We start from the raw sequence: 17,289 nt of genomic DNA, 5'->3' as shown, positions 1-17,289 counted from the left end.
GATGGTTCAAATGTGTCCACAAGCTTTCATTAGCTATAAAGTAGCTATAGCACGAGCTGTTTTTCTTTCAATAGAAAGCAGATGTATTTGAGATGTGATCCACACACTGATAATACCTTTTTTATTGTTTTAGCTCAGGGTTGTTTTGCTGAGGTGACTACAGAGCCATGAGGTCCTCGTCCTCGCGTTTGTCAAGTTTTTCCTCCAGGGATTCATTATGGAGTCGGTGAGTTGAGAAATGCACTTCTCTTTTTAAATATTCATCTGCTCATCATATGTGCTTCCAGTGAGTTTATCCTTCCTCCAGATTTGCACATCAATATGCCCGCACTGCTCAGTTTACAGCAGAGTAATCAAACTGTTTAAAGGGGTAGTTCACCAAAAGAATAAATAAAATAAGATTGTTAAAAACCAACATGTGACTTTTGTTCCTCAAGAAAAAATATAGAAGATTTTTTAGCTGAAACTGTGATGCTTGATGATTCTTAAAATAGAAATCAGTAGTTACCACTACAAAACACACACACAAAATACAGGCAAAATAATGTCTTTTAAAGCATACAGGAATGTACTCAATGTACCAGTAGCTGCTAATAAATCACCAATGACAACAATTTAAGCTAAAACATTCTTCTTGAATGTCTCAATAATAGGTCATCTAAATCTTGCATTGGCTAAGGGGGAGTACATTAACAGCAAACTGTCATTTGACGATTGTCATCGCTTTTTTTTTCATATTTATATTCTTCGGATGTCTCTTACCACAGTTGAGATGTCCAACTCTGGTGCATAATTAATAACAAAAATCTGTCCAAGGCACTCAAAAAATCTATACCGCATGTTTTTGGACTGTGGTGGAAACCAGAGAACCCAGAGGAAACCCACGTGAACACAGGGAGAACATACAAACTCCACACAAAAACGCCAACTGACCCAGCCGAGGCTCGAACTAGTGACCTTTTTGCTGTGAGGCGACAGCACTACCTACTGCGCTACTGCGTCACCATATATATATATATATATATATATATATATATATATATATATATATATATATATATATATATATATATATATATATATATATATATATATATATATATATATATATTTATTTATTTATTTATTTTTTCTAACTTTTTCGAATGCCTTGGACTGATTTTTGTTGTTTATTCTGGTGAATCCCTTACCCAAAGAGCACAGACATAATATTAAAGTTACCCCTGAGCACTTTTTGTTTGATTTTGGATTTTAAGGTGCATTAATATTGGAGTGTGAAAAATAAATGTTTGAGAGACTAATGGAAACATTTTCAGTGCATAAACGGATTTCAAAATATGTTATTAAGTAAGTTTAGCTTATATTACATTTTAAAATGCTTAAATTAAACCAGTTCAGTTGTGGATTATAATTATTGAATTCCCTTTTAAATTCCTATTCAGTCCTATTCAGTTATCAATGTGATGCACGAGTTAGGTCAGAAACTATGCGAGATCCCAACTAAGTTGCTACAATTTTTCGTAATAATTTTGTTATATGTAATAAGCTACAATTTATTAGAAATCTATCTAATTTGACTGTTTTATATGGAAATACCCTTGCTTATGCTGTTTAACAGTATAATTTATTTATGACTGACCGTCAAACCAAATAAATGTATTTACTTTATAGACTACATTTATAAGGCATGGATAAGTGATAATAAATATAATCACAAAATACAGAGAAGGGCCATTTTTATTTATTATTATTATTTTCACCATTTATTTGTTTTATTGTTTTACCAATTTATCATATTTATTGCATGTCTTTATCTCGTTTTTATTGCATTAATAGCCTTTTATCATATGGACTATATATACACTTTTTTTAGTGAAGGTTCTTTATCGGCATGAGTGGTTCCATGAAAAACTTTTAGCATCTTAGGAAACTCTCCATTCAAAAAAGAAAACCTTCTTTAAGAGGAAAAAATGTTCTTTAAATTAATAACTTCTCAAAAAAAAAATCAATAGCTTCTCAAGGTTCTTATGAAAGCAAAAATAGTTTCTTTAATAACTTCACTGCCATAACATTATTTTGGGACCATTATGTTTAAGTGAATACACGCTTGTTTCTTAATTAGATTTTCTGTACAAAGCAGCTAAAGTAAAACCCCTCTCCATTGCGTCGTGACGCATGCGCAGCTGCTCCTCTTGTTTATCCCGTCATCAGCGGTGGGAGGAGATGAGCGTGCGTGCACGCGCTGGTGTCAGGGAGCTCAGACCGTCAGGACGGGGGGAAAACGGAGGAAAGAGAAAGGGAAAACAGAATGAAACCGCTTTACAAACCGGAACAACTATAATTGAAGAAAACACTTAAAATATCATAGCATTTGAAAGCTAGGCTGCGGAATGAGGGCATTTTAAACCAGCATCCCATATCTTACATTGGGAGAACAAGGAGAGGAGTCAGAGCCGTTTTATGTAGATGCAAGTGGATAATTAAGACAGGGGAAGAGGAAAGACGGGGAAATTACACACAACGACCCTCTCTAGGGACGGGATTTGCACAGTCAGTGAAGGAAAAGGCAGTGCCAGGCATTTGGCTACGTTTCTTTTCATTTTACGCATTGCCTTGCCATTCAGCCTTACCCAAACAGAGAGACCGCTCCGCTTTTGACCACCCCTGTCTAATTCATGGTGCTATTGTGATTTTTCTCCCCTCCATTTTTACTGGGCGACCGCGTTTGCAAGGATGCCGGATCAGATCTCCGTGTCCGAGTTTCTCTCGGAGACGACGGAGGATTACAATTCCCCTACGACCTCGAGCTTCACCACCCGCCTGCAGAGCTGCCGGAACACGGTCAATGTTCTGGAAGAGGTAAGGCCGCTCTGTCACTCTCAGATGAGGGGAGCCTCCACTCGCTCACTATTGTGCAAGACGCGAATAACGGTCCAGTCCAATGGAGGATTCACTTTGAACGCACTTAACACTCGTTTCTGCCCTACAACCTCTAGATTCTCCTTGACTCTCTGTGCTGTGAAGCACCAGTCGGTTCCCGTTGGGCTGCGGGTAGTTCAGTAGATGTAAATTTGCTGTAACGTTAAACAGAATGCGGCGCTGGTGAACATTTACATGAATTCATCCGTTGTTGACAACAGTTTACACAGAATACGTTATTCGATAATATTATTACGTCACAATTTCTGCTTTCTAAAAGGGCTGAACTGTGTAAGGTTAATCTGTTCCTGACATTTTAATGAATTTTAAGGAATAACGCGTTCATCAGCGGTGCCAAATAGTCAATGGATTTACAATGAAGTATATTTTATCTAGAACTGCATTGGAATTGCAACGCGAGATGTCAGTTGGATGTAATGTTGAATGTGTTATTTATTTTGTGGCTGACTGTTTCAAGGGAGAAAACGTCATAATTTGTCGTGAGGAATTCTGTGATGTCATCATGGCTGTGGATGTTGGAAGCTACACATTAGTTAATGGGAATTTGGTCAATTTCTTTTTGTAACAACAGACTGTGCACTCTGCACAATTTGTACTCAGAAATATCAGTCTTCTACAAAAATCACTTCATTTTTAATGTAGTGGGTCCTCCCTAATGTGCACTGCCTTGTTGACATCACCAGTCAGATCAATCAAGTCATATTTTGAAAATTAAAAGCTCATTTTTTTTATGTATACAGAAATATATTTTAAGCAATACCTGGGAAACATAAAGGCAGACCTGCTGTGTGCTTAGATGTGGTTTTATTTTGCATTAATTTATCTTCAAGCAGTTGTGTTATTAAGCAGAGCTGGTGTACATTATCAATCGTCAATCACAAAGTTGCAGTAAGCAACACACTAAAAGAAAGCCTTAGCTCCGCCCCTTTCATGTAGCACTGCGAGTGACGTCAGAGCTCTCTATATACTTGAAAGTCCAATAAATAATGTTTATTACATGTTAGTATCAGTATGTTAGTCTTTCAAAATATCTACCGTTTAAGCTAGTGTATTACAAAAAAAGACAAAATTCTGTATATAAAACTGATACAAACATGCAAAGATATTAGTTTATCACTTCTGCCTAAACGAATTAACGTTTTTTTCCACGTCAACTCAGAGTTTAGTTACTCATCAAATTCTGACCAATCAAATGCTCTCTAGTATCTGACATGCCCCGCCCCCTTCAAGACGCTTCTCATTGGCTGCGTCCGAAATCTCCTACTACTCAGTAGGTACTGCATTTGAATTTAAACGTACTACTCGGACATTAGAAAAGTTTATTCTATACAGTATGAATGTGAGCAGTATGAATGGACGTACTACATCCGCCATTTTGTCACGTGACCTACCTGCGTGAGTTGCATCACTTAACTCCCATTCATGAACTCTCTTGCGGGGCATTATAGGATAGCGTAGCGTCCATACGATGCGCACTTCAGAATCTCACCAGAAGTAGAAGGTCATCCGGGGACTTCTCACTTACTGATTTTCAAACTCTTTGAATTTGGACATACTACTCGGCTCGCATACTGTTTTTAGTGTACTATTAAGTATGGAAGTATGTGATTTCAGACGCAACCAAAGAAAAAATTCTTGTTTAGAAATAATTCTGATACAAACATGTAAAGATAGTAGTGTCAACTAAATGGGTCAACATTTTTTTAACATCACCTCATACTTCAGTTTCTCATCAAACCCTGACCAATCAAATGCTCTCTAGTATGTGATATGCCCCACCCCCTTCAATATGCTTCTCATTTGCTTTTCATTTGATGTGCTTGAGCCCAACCACTCTCATTGGGAGAGGGGTAATAAAACGAAACACTATTGGCTGTTTTTTAAAGGGGAGGAGCTATTATATGTCCCGCCCTTACTTTGTTTTTCATTTAAGTCAAACATCAAATAAAAAACTGCACATTTCGCTTCACGGGACCTTTAAATATCTGTATATATTTACCCATAATTTGAAATAAATTAGAAAAAAAAATTGTTTATATGTATATATGGAAAAAATGTGTTTTTAAAATGAATAGTTTAGATGGTGTCATTCTCGGTGCTTCAGGGGATTGTCGTTGTTAAAAGCAATTAAGCAAATGTCTTTTTCTTAGATTTTGACATACGTCTTTATTTCAAATCAAAAATGTGTCAATGGTTGGTTTAGTTAATGGCTTATAATGCTTTGGTAAATACTAAAAACTTTTTAGGGAAAAAATATGGGACAAATACTTTTAGCATTGGCACCAATTACTCTATTGACACTGTAATTATTATTTATTTTAACTGTTATAATAATAATAATATATTTACTTTATAAAATACTTTGTGAAACATACAACTTCATTTAATCAAAGCAAGCAATTGAATGCTTGGAAATGCAATTGAATGCAGGTTTGTTTGTATTCATACATAATTATCACACAATTACTGATTAATTACTTATTAATTATTTTCTTTTTATTCACAAACATTGAATTCCTTTATATTTCTGATGAATTTATAAGAACAGAGATTGTAAACCACCTCATACAAGTGCAACTGTGATTAGATCAACCTCAGCTAATTAGTCAAAAGCAACAAATGCAGTGGAACATAAGCGAAGACAGATGGGCCAGTGGTCCCCGTGACCTAGATGTCTGTATGTTATTATGTTCATAGATGAGCATGGACTAGCGGAGGGGCAAAATAGAGTCAAACGAGATTTGCAAATTTGCATAACTTTTGCTTGAAACTGGGTTTAAAATAAAAAAAACGTGTGTGTGTGTTTTTTTTTTTTTTTCAATGAATCTATTTAATATTAGTGTCATTTGGGGGAATAGGCTCATTAATTTCTTTATTTGCGTGCAATTAAATTATTCATAAGCACACATCAGGCTGTCACATGATTTGCACAATGTACAGTGCAAAATGTCAAAATATCTTGTCCAAATATCTAAAAATTCTTCTATTAAAAAGACTTTTTCCAGACAAGTAATATTATTCTCTTTAATACGAGCAAAAATAATAATCCAAAAATCTAAAATGATCTATAATAATCTAAGAAATAGTCTAGTTTATTTTGCTTAGCCCACTTGCTGATAATTTTACATGCTTTAAGGAAAAACTTGCTTAAAACTTTGTTGTTTTTTATGAAAACAACACCATTTTGTATTTATCAAAAAAATGCTTCTTGATTTAAAAATTATTAGATATTTAGACTAGAAACAACACAAAACCTCTCTAAGAAAATCGTTTTTTCTTAAAAATAATCTAAAAGTTGGGTCAGCCAGTTGTGCTTTCCTAATTCTCCAAGAGCAGAAATCCCACAAGTCATGCCAGCGTTGTTCATCCGCTGTGGATCTGAGATTTGTGATGTTCTAAGAATAGTTCATGTTACAAGGAGAGGTTATTCTCCAGAGCAGTGGTTCCAGGAGCAGAACGAGGGAGATAGAGAGGAAGGATTAACCTACTTACACATGGACCGGTGAACACCTGACTTGCCAAGAAAACAGAGAGAGCTCTGCGGGCGGATAAAGGGGCTTCCTCTTGCTTTGCCACAGAGCCTGCTCTCTATTGACACACTGTTTTAATGGCCAAGAAAGACACGGAGATCCTCGAATGACTCTGAGAGACGTGAACGTCACCGTCATGAATTAGCAATGTCTAGGGTAGTGATAGGAGGCATTGTGAGACAGAATGAATGGGAGGTAAATGAACAGCGCTCTGAATTATACACATGGGCAGGCTGGCTGTGTTTTTTTACTGAAAGGGTGTTAAGGAGATGAACAGAAAGCTCAGGACCGGTTGTGAAAGGAGCCCCTGATTTTTAGCTAATGATGGTAGCCTGGTGTAGAGCTGCACAATATAAGCTTTTTAGCACTGATATTGCAACATGCACATCTGCAATATAAAAAAATGCTTTGCATACTTAGAGTTTTTGTCTCATTTCTAGTCCAAATATCTAAATATTCTTAAATCAAGAAGCATTTTTTAGACAAGTAAAAATATTGTTTAGTTTTTTTTTTTAAAAATGTAAAAAAAAAAAGTTAAATAGTCTGCCACAGGCCTATAGGGGGTTTGGGTAGTTTGAAAGTTGGGTGATCCCACTAACAGAGGTCAAGGTTTTGTCCCATTCATGAGCTCATTTGTCCTATTTCGACTGCTATGCCATCATAAATTGTGAAAATAACCCTTCGAAGAAGGTTTTCAAACTAAGCAGAATCCTCTGTTGGCTGTCGTGACTTCAGCTAATCAGTTTTGGCCAAGTCATCAGCAAAGAGTCCAACATCCAGGTGTGCAAGAAAACATATAATCTGACGATAGTAAAGTCATCTTTCACTGCCGACCTGCTGTATTGTTGTCAAAGAAACATTTTTGTTCTAAATTTCGGACATTACTCGTGAAAGAAAAAAACACCAATAAAAAGGTGTGAAGCACAAAAAATGGCCCATTTTGAAGTTCATTTTAATACTACTCAGGCAATTGTTGCTATCTATGGATTTACAAATTTACTGTTTTACAAGAGAGGATAGAATAACACGTGGTTTTTTGCTCCAAGGTGAAAACCCTACTCAGTGTTTGTGTTGCATAACTCCTCTTACTATAAAACACATTTTACTGGACTGTCCTGATTTTACTGATTCCAGAAGACTTTTTAATGAAATGAACTCTTTTAAGGACATTTTTAACAAAATTAAACCAGAAAAGATTTTAGAATTTTTATCATGTATTAACATAAAAAATCTTATTTAATTTATGTTTTATTTTGTTTGTTGATTTTTAAATTGTATATTTATTGTTGAAAGATTCCTGCCATGAAAATAGCCTTGTTGCTGACATGGCATTAAATAAAAAATACATTACATTACAAGAGGGGATAGAAGATCGTGAAGCTCTACATGATTATTTTTATGTTAGAATTTTTTTGTATCTTTTTGTATTTTTTGTATTTTTATTCTATTGGCAAAATTCTGATTGTGAAAAAGGTGCACAACCAACAGGAACCAAGTTTGTCAATGCAATTATAATGACACAAATCACTTTGCTTATTCATGCCAGAGACCCGCGAAAAAATGATTCACAGGTGTTAATTTGTGTGTAACTTATCTTTGTTTATTCATGATTTGGTTATGGGTAAAACAAAGACCATGCGGGTCAGGTAGTTGAAATGGTAGGCTACAAATAATTAATTTGTTATGAATTCATTAATTATTCATAAACAATTAGTTCACCACCGCCTACAATGACGATGCCATCGTCCATCGCGATGTTTCCCATAAGACATTGTACGATGCCAAATTGGTTGGTATCGCCCAACTCTGTCTGCACCAAATGTGTTTGACAGAAACATTTAAATACCATCCATTCATTTAAAGGTCATCCGTTGCACTCCAGTTGAAATGGTAAGGATTATAACCTATTTAATACATATCTAACTTATTTAACATTATGAAAAAAGCATAGGCTGTGTGACTGATGTTGTTAGCTTGCAGTTACTGACTTTCATTTTCAATCCATTTACTAGTTATTTAATTTTCAAGATCTGAAGTGAACTATCTGATGCTGATTTCAGTAGTATGGCAATAAATGTCACGTATAATGCTATTGAAATTCACATTCGGTAGCATTTAACATTGAATAAGGCACATAATCGGTACCTGAGGAGATAATTGGCATAGCTGTTTATGTGTTGTTTTGCCATGACCTCATGGAAAAGAAACAGTTTTTACCAGTTTTGCACACTGTCACAGATGGTTGAAAACAAAAACTCGTTTTAAGATGAAAAAGATACCTTTCATCGTGCTGTACCGCTAGACTCCCAGAAAGCCCTAATATACTGTTTATTTAATTTGTATATTTGCTCCACTATTAATCTATACTTGTAATTGGTTTATTATGAATAAATCAATTTCAATTATGAATTCCAATTTCCAAGTAGAGCCACTCATTTTATCTAGTGTTAAGTATACAAACTATTTCAATATGTATTGCCAGAAAAAAAAATCACAATATCACGCAGCCCTAATCTGAAGAGACTCGTCAGTGGTGTCTTGTTTTGGCAGCTCCACACGTCCCATTGGCGTCTTTTGAAAGCATCATCTGGAATTCAGAGGATTTCCTCTCTTATTTTATTCAGACATGAGAGGGCTAGGGAGAAGTAGGGGAATGGGATGGGGAAATGACAGATGAGATGACAGATGATGTGAATTCCCATTGTCCCATATGAGCACATCACATGTGTCAGAGCACATGCACTAACCCTTAGGCTAGATCTCAGATTTACATTTTTACTGTATAAACACACTAATTTCAATCAATTGGAATGAATCCTGTTGAATCTAATTGAGTATAATTGTAATTTCTGCCTTGATGACATATTTAGAAAAGAGTGCTTATAGCAAATATGTAGTAAGTGGCCAAAATGTCAAATCAAGTCACAAGACATAAATAAACACTCAAGTTTGTATAAAATAAAATGAAGCTACATACAGTCAAGGAGAAAATGATTAGCCCTTGTGTGAAATTTCAGTTCCTTCCCAAGTGAAATATTTAAATACACCCCCACCCCCAACAGTATATATTTGTCTTATTATATTTTATTTCTGAAGATTTTTTTTTTTGTTAGGCTAGAATATTTAATTGAAAACAAAAAATCAAACAAGGTCAATAGTATTAGCATAGGTAAGAAATTATTTTCTTCAATTGGTTACAGAATAAACCATTGTTCTCTATTGACTTGCCTAGTTAACCTATTTAGCCTAGTTAAACCTTTTAATAGCTGAATACTAGGATGCAGTGTTGGGGATAGTTACTTTTGAAAGTAATGCATTACAATATTGAGTTACTCTAACTAGTTCCGTTACTTTGTTTCTTTTTTATGAAAGTAATGTTGCGTTATTTTTGCTTTACTTTACCTGTCTGAGGCTTGATGTCTTTCAGAACTTGTTTTTTCACCTCTCTGCAATTGACAACGCACTGTATAACTTACACCTACATTTATCTTAAAGACTCGAACCAGCGACATTCTTCCTGTGAGGCAACACAGTGGTTCACAGTGGCTCATTGGTTATCTCACAGCAAGAAGGTCGCTTCTATGTCGCTTCTATATGTAATACACACTCATATCTAAAAAAAAAAAAACAATTTTTGGATGCAAACAATCTTAACTATTCTTTGCCCAGCACTAGTTTTAAGATGAATACTGCTTGAATTTGAGATAAAAGTAAAACTTCATAGGGTTTCTTAAAATGATTTTTATTAATCATCATTGCTGTTGTGACATTAATTGTGTCACGGTGGCGCAGTGGGTAGCACTATCACCTCACAGCACGAAGGTCGCTGGTTCAAGCCTTAGCTGGGTCAGTTGGCATTTGTGTGGAGTTTGCATGTTCTCTCTGTGTTCGCATGGGTTTTCTCCGGGTGCTCCGGTTTCCCCCACAGTCCAAAGACATGTGGGATAGGTGAATTGGGTAGGCTAAATTGCCCGTAGTGTATGAGTGTGAATGAGTGTGTATGGGTGTTTCCCAGTGATGGGTTGCAGCTGGAAGGACATCCTTGTGTGAAACATATGCTGGATAAGTTGGCGGTTCATTCCACTGTGGCGACCCCAGATTAATAAAGGGACTAAGCCGAAAAGAAATCGAATGGATCAATGAAAATGAATGAATTTCTGATTTATTCATTCATTTTAACCAATAAATTGTCCAGAAAAAAAAACAATAGAACCAAAATACAATTGTATATACAAATATATTTGTTATATTATGTAAGAAAATGCTTTGGTTAGGTTGTATGTTTCAGACCCTGAACATAAGCTTTTTTCAATCCTTTAAGCTAGCTTGCTGCAATTTCATGTGGAGTCATGACTCATGACGATTATGAATATGACTCAATGAACTGGATTGGTGCATTTGACATCATTAGTAGCTGAAGCAAGCAAAACAAACTATGTTATGGGTTAAAACCTCAGCATTGCACTACTCATTACTTCAAAATGCTTTGCTATTAATATTAATACATGCTACTGCCAAACATTTTAATGTGCAATCTATATTTTCGCTTCACTCCATTTTGTCCACAGCACGTTTTGCTATAATCCTGCATTCCATACAGAACCACTCAGTCGTGGTAATGTTTTCTGTGGCACTGCACTCATATATCCTCATCATGAGGACCAGATGGCAATGCAAATATATAGACTACATATCGACAAGCTGCTGGCATGCATACAAATATACGTATTTTTTAAATGCTCACAATTTACACTTCAGAATTTACAGAACGGATAAATCCAGCTTTCATTATGAGACTTGATGAGCGCCACAAGTTTTCCTTCATACAATATAATCGAGTGAATGATGTCAGAGATTCACTGTTTTACCCCAGCAGTAATACCCACACTGTTAATCCACTCAGCTACAAAAAAAAAAAAAAAAAAAAAACGTCCCCCAATGCTTAGGAGAAGTCCACAGTTGACTGATACAGCAGTTAGTGCTTCATTTACATGGGCATTGAATAAATCCCTTGTACAGGGACGCACTGTAATATTCTGCACTGCAGCAAAACCCATCCAACTCCAGATTCACTCATTGCACTCCTGAGGCGGAGCTTAAAGCATTAAAGGGAGACCATAAACAAAACAGAACACAATTGTGGATGTTTTATGCTCTCACATGTTGATCGGTTGAAGGTTTTTAGTCTTCAAACTCCTCTTCGGTGGTTTGAATGAAGGTGAAATGGGTCAGTGGAATACCTTTCTTTACTTAACAATACAACGCCGCTCGGATACACCCGCTGCTTAGTCATCCCTGTCACCAGCACCAACAAAAATATGAATAAAAGATGTCCACCCTCTTTAACATTTGCTCAAAACATGCTCCATTGTTCGCATTGTTTGCTCCAAGCGAATGAAGCAGGGAGTCTCAACAGCAACTGTACTATTAAGGACAATAGTGTTCTCTGTAATAGTTCTGGACTTTATTTGTTTGCGTTTTCGGTATTTTGGGTTGCATTTTGTTTAGTGAGCTCCAAACAGGGATGACGACAGTATTGAGGAATCTCTTTATTGCGTTTTATTGATTGGCTCTGGAAACAATGAGGATATTTGCCAACATGAAAGAGCACATGCTAACAAATGTGATCCTGCTTTTAAAGCTATTCGGTATTTTCCAGTTGGTATGTGCAGGACTGGCATATGTTGTCTTTCTTTTTTTAGCTTACACATATTTATTTTTGTGTGTACTCATTCATGCGTTAGAGAGCCTGCATGGTAGTCGAGGGAAAGACGATAAATCGCTCTAGTGACCTATTTTACGGCAGACCTGATCTGCAGCCATTGATTTGTGGCCAGATGGGAAATCAGAGGATTTGCGCGACATTTGCTTGCCTCGAAATTCCTGGTGCATGAGATCTGTGGGATTGTACAGTGGGATGTTTTAGTGCTGAGCAGATTTCCATTTTTCTCACAACATCGTGTTTTCATTGAGCTGCAGAAGACTGAACAGTTACTTGCAATATACTTTTATTTCATTTAGCTTTTACACAAAGTGAAGTTGAGTCCTTTTCTAAAAATGTTTAATTATCATTTGAATAATTTAATTAGTTTTTAGTCTTGAAATTTTGGGGAAATGATTAATAATTATCTTATACATGTTATGCAAGCTTGCATCATCATACTAGAGCAGGAGTAGCTTGATTTATTTATTCATTTTCCTTCGGCTTAGTCCCTTTATTTATCAGGGGTTCCCACAGCAGAATGAACCAACTAACTTAGCTAACAATTTAGCTTATTCAATTCACCTATAGCGCATGTCTTTGGACTGTGGGGGAAACCGGAGCACCCGGAGGAAACCCATGCAAACACAGGGAGAACATTCAAACTCCACACAGAAATGCTTACTGTGCTAGCCGGTGTTTGAACTAGTGACCTTCTTGCTGTGAGGCAACAGTGGTACCCACTGAGCCACAACTTTAAGGGTTATTAAGAAAATCAAGTTATTAGGTGGACATTGGATTTGCTCTTCAGTGTTTTGGCTTTCAGCATGACATTTACAATATGCTGAACTGTGAAAACTGGACTAAAGCTGTTTCAATTTAACTTCATCTATGTTAAGCTTCTTTGATACCATCTACATTGTTAAAGCACGATAGAAATAAAAGATGAAGAAATACTTGCTCCCAATTCTGTGGTCTATAAATGGATTTAGTTGCTCATTTATAAAGCGAACCCAACAAAATGTTACGTCTAGCATTATATTCCTGGTGTGGACTTCTACTTGATGATTATAAATAAAAAAATATTAATATAAATTGTCAAAATAAATGATAAAATAATGATACATTTAAATGGTAAATATAATAGTACTTAGCACCATGTTATATTATAACAGAACTTTTTACAAACCCCAAAAATATGGGCTTTAAACTAATAAAATAAAAAATAACAATGAAATAGTTAGGAATGTAAATGGTAAATGAAAAAACTAATAATGTTTTATATAGCATAAGTAAAATAAAATAATATTATGGCTTTCATATCAGTTACTGGTTGATTACACGGAAAAGCACGGCTGCTTGATTAAAGGATCCATTTCTACTTTTTAAAAATTAAAATATACAAAACTACTAGAACAGGTTTATATATTTTGCTGAATTATGTAATTATATTATCACAAATGTTTCAAAGGATGTTCAAAACCAGAGAAATAAATCAATTTTAACTAGTGACATAGACTGTGTCATTCTGTGTCATGCTAATGATGTCTTACACCCTCGATTTTGTTTGTGTATTAACGAAAACAGGGAAACAACAAAGACTATTTAATATGTTGTGCATGCTATCAGACTGCACAGAGCAGCATTATAACAGAACCTGTATTAAGTATAATGATACAGTGCTGATTCCTCTTTATGTGATCACGACTGGTAAAAAAGGGTCGACTGGCGTGGAAAAAACAGCGCAGGCTCATTCTGAAAATGTAGCCAAATATACATTTCTGGAGATCGCAAATTATGTAGCCAGAAGTACGTTTGGCTGCTTTTTTTTTTTTTCATTTTGAAAGCAAAGTGACAAAAATGTTCCGGTGGTATGACGATGTTCCTTTTTGCGCTTACCTTTCCCGCTGTTACCAGTTTGTTCAGTTAGCTTGCTATGTAGGTCAGCAGACTTGGGAAGCAGAGAGACCATGAGTTGACCAAAAAATAAAATAAACAAGTAAGTAACGGTGAGAATATGGTAAAATCTGAAAACGAAAAACGTTTTCTGGATTGCTTTTTAAAACTGTCAGTTGGGTTTAGGGAAGGGGGTGCAGGGGTTAATCTGTGCTTTTGAAAACACTATTGGTTGGGTATAAGGAAGGAAAAGGGTGGGTCAGTCGATCAGTCAGTCATTCAGTCAGTCGACAGCGGCCTCTGGTGGATTTGCGAAAACAAAAACTGCAAAAACGTACTTTGTGCAATGTATTTGACATTGTCCAGAAATGTATATAGAGATATGTTTTCAGAATAAGCCTGGATTGGATAAACGCCATATCTGCTGCTTTTAATTTGATTTCGTCTTTCATCAGAAATTGCTTCAGCTGTTTCATTTTACTTGGGTGGTGTTCGGCCTTACTGCTTTATAATACCATAAACATATGTTGCTCATACATGAACATGACTTCTTCAGGGGTCTTGAAGGATGTAATGAAGACCACAAATCCCATGATTCCACACTAAGTCATGTCATCGTCAAAATACTTTGTTTGTTGTGAATATGAGCCCTCTAGTTGCAAAAATAGCATACTGTGCCTGTTACTTGGTCACTATTCCATGAGTCAGACTCAGATGATGGCTATATTTATGAAGTTGAACAGCCTATTTTGCATTTTTAAGAGTACATTCTAAGCTACTCAAACTTGCCAAAATGAAGTTCATGTGCATCAGCATTTACAGCAAACAGTTTTTGCATTTTGATAATTACAAAAAACCACATGACATTCTCAGGCAAAATTAAGATTTAGTTTTACTCTCATTTGCTTGTTAGGAATTGAAACACTTGCTTTAGATATCGCAGTTTTGTCTTCGTTTAAATAGACCTAAAGTATCACCACAGCTTGCAAAGCACATAAAGAAGGACTTTGCTTACTCAACACTGTGCTTGATCACCTTAGATGTGCTGGTGTGACTGGCATTTTGTCATTATCAGTCAGAAGTAGCTCTCAGTGGCCGCTCAGTGTTAGTCAGCAGATAATAGTGCTGCTGCTTGGCTGCTGTGTGATTGTGCTGCGTGTCTGTCATTTGAGAATTGTCCAGGCCCGAGCTCAGCTGGATGCTTGTACAAGCACATGCAGTAGTGGTGAAAGAGAGACGTGTGTCGCGACTCGTGTCCTTGCGCTGAGGTCACCAGACGCACTCGTCTTCACCGGGCTTCAGGGCTGACCAGACTGCTGTCAACAAAGGCCACCCTGCTCTGGCTGCTACTGGTAATACTCAAATATAATTTTAGGTGCAGCATTAATAGAACATTATTCTTGTTTTGTGTTTAGATGTTTGTTGTGGAACCCCTTGACTGATTTATTCATCCTACATTCATCATTTGCTGCTGGAGTCTTCAGGAAGCCCTGTGATTATGTTACAGGCAGATGAATGAGTGTCAGTTTTATTTATTATAATAACCCTTTCATGCATACGATCACACCGGTGTGATTAGAACGTTCAGTGTGCACGTCATCAACTGTTGAAATTCAAATCTGATGGCGCAAACAATTTATTTCAGGTTTCAGACATTGAAATTCACATAACTACAAGCAAAACATACAATTTAAAAGGAGACGGCAATAATAATAATTTTTCAATGTAACTGCACGATGTGCTTTATTCACGTAAGATACACACTGTTTATGTTACTAGAACATTTTCTTTATTCCTGTCCTAGATAAACAGTTGCTTAAACTGTGACATAATATTAATAATAATAATAATAATTATAAACATGACCAAAATCCAGTAACTCGACTCTCTCACCGAGCTGCATGAGAGGGTGTAGTCTAGATGGCATACAGCTGAGGATATTCACATCAATATAGCATAATTTTTATTAAACTGTACAACAAATAATATATTTACAGTGATGGTTGAGTTTAGGGTAGAGGTAGCGGTAGATGCTAATAAATTAATGTGTCATTTATTAAATAATATAAATACTTCTCATTAACTTCCGATCACAGCTGTATCCCTTCTAGCAACAACGGCTGTGCCCATTACCCGTCATATAACAAATAATATGACAATTTTTAAGCTGTTTAAAAGACAAAATATATGTTCTATCAGATATTTGAGAATCAAAAATTTCACAATATGATAAGAACATTTGTCAGTATTTACAGAAAAGGGCAAAAAGAAAACAAAATTTGTGGCTGGGCTCCACACCAAAATTTATCCCACCACGGCTACATTACAGCTTCTCATTCAAAACACTCAGTCGTTTTTTTTTTTATAGCGGGTTATAAATCACACCAAAACATATTAAAAGGTAAGTAAATTATAACTGCATGAACTTTTCTATAACCGTAGTAGAGCTGTGCGTTATTTGTTTAACCCTTTAAGGTTACGTGCTGACTGACTGACAGGTGCTTGATGCGTAAGGACTGCAAACTTAACGTAGTTTTCAGTTAAGATGAACACGGTTTCCATAACTATACTTTATAGATAAAGGTCTAGGGCTCTGCATATAATGATTTATCTTTCTGGAATTTATAGCCATTTCACTTTGCTTCAGGACACATTAATGTCGCTCTGTAGGTCTATTAGAGAAATTCATAAATATTCCTAGTAAATCTGATAAATGTTGGAGACAAAATCCCACTTTAGCAGCGTTTATTTGTGAGCGCACAAGAGGATCTGCGCTTGAGCAGCGTATATTTGAGGGTGTGTAAGAAGTTTTGTGCAAGAGCAGAGGAAATCGGCTCGCAAGCAAAGAGACTCGCATGCTCGTATTACATGAATGGGATCGCGACATTTGACATTGAATTAATAATTAGTAATTAGTAAATAAAGATGCAATTACAAGTGAACGCCATGATGGTAGTATTGCATGCGGTACAGTTAGCGCAACCAGTAGAATTAGAACACACTCTCGGATATTAAAATGCACTTGACCGTTAATGACTGAAAATAAGTCAGCAAAAAAAAGAGAAAAACTGACTCTGAATGTCAGCAGTAGGTCTAATATGCTAAGAAAGTATTGCTGTTTTTAAAGACTACAACATAGGGGGCCAATCACACCGACAAACTTTATGCGTCAAGCTTTAAGAGGCACCTCTTTTGAATGGTTTACTAACAGCCGCGAGGGTT

At 36.0% G+C, this 17,289-nt stretch overlaps 1 protein-coding gene across 7 annotated transcripts in view; it reads left to right on the top strand.

Annotated features, from left to right (window-relative positions):
* Window positions 1-17,289, top strand: part of asap1a (ArfGAP with SH3 domain, ankyrin repeat and PH domain 1a) — a 91,943-nt gene that overhangs the window by 573 nt on the left and 74,081 nt on the right. For 6 of the 7 annotated variants that reach the window (XR_012384822.1, XR_012384819.1, XM_005163478.5 and 3 more), the window contains exons 2-3: window positions 134-226; window positions 2,733-2,859. Coding sequence is in view for 5 of the 7 variants with exons in the window: in XM_005163478.5 (XP_005163535.1) it covers window positions 168-226; window positions 2,733-2,859 (186 nt within the window). In the remaining 2 variants the exon portion in view is untranslated. 7 annotated transcript variants of the gene reach the window in all.

The sequence above is a fragment of the Danio rerio genome, chromosome 2, assembly GCF_049306965.1.
Source record: "Danio rerio strain Tuebingen ecotype United States chromosome 2, GRCz12tu, whole genome shotgun sequence".
NCBI classification, from domain to species: Eukaryota; Metazoa; Chordata; class Actinopteri; order Cypriniformes; family Danionidae; genus Danio; species Danio rerio.
The sequence above is the reverse complement of the archived record's forward strand: the minus strand, read 5'-3'. Positions and strand labels throughout refer to the sequence as shown.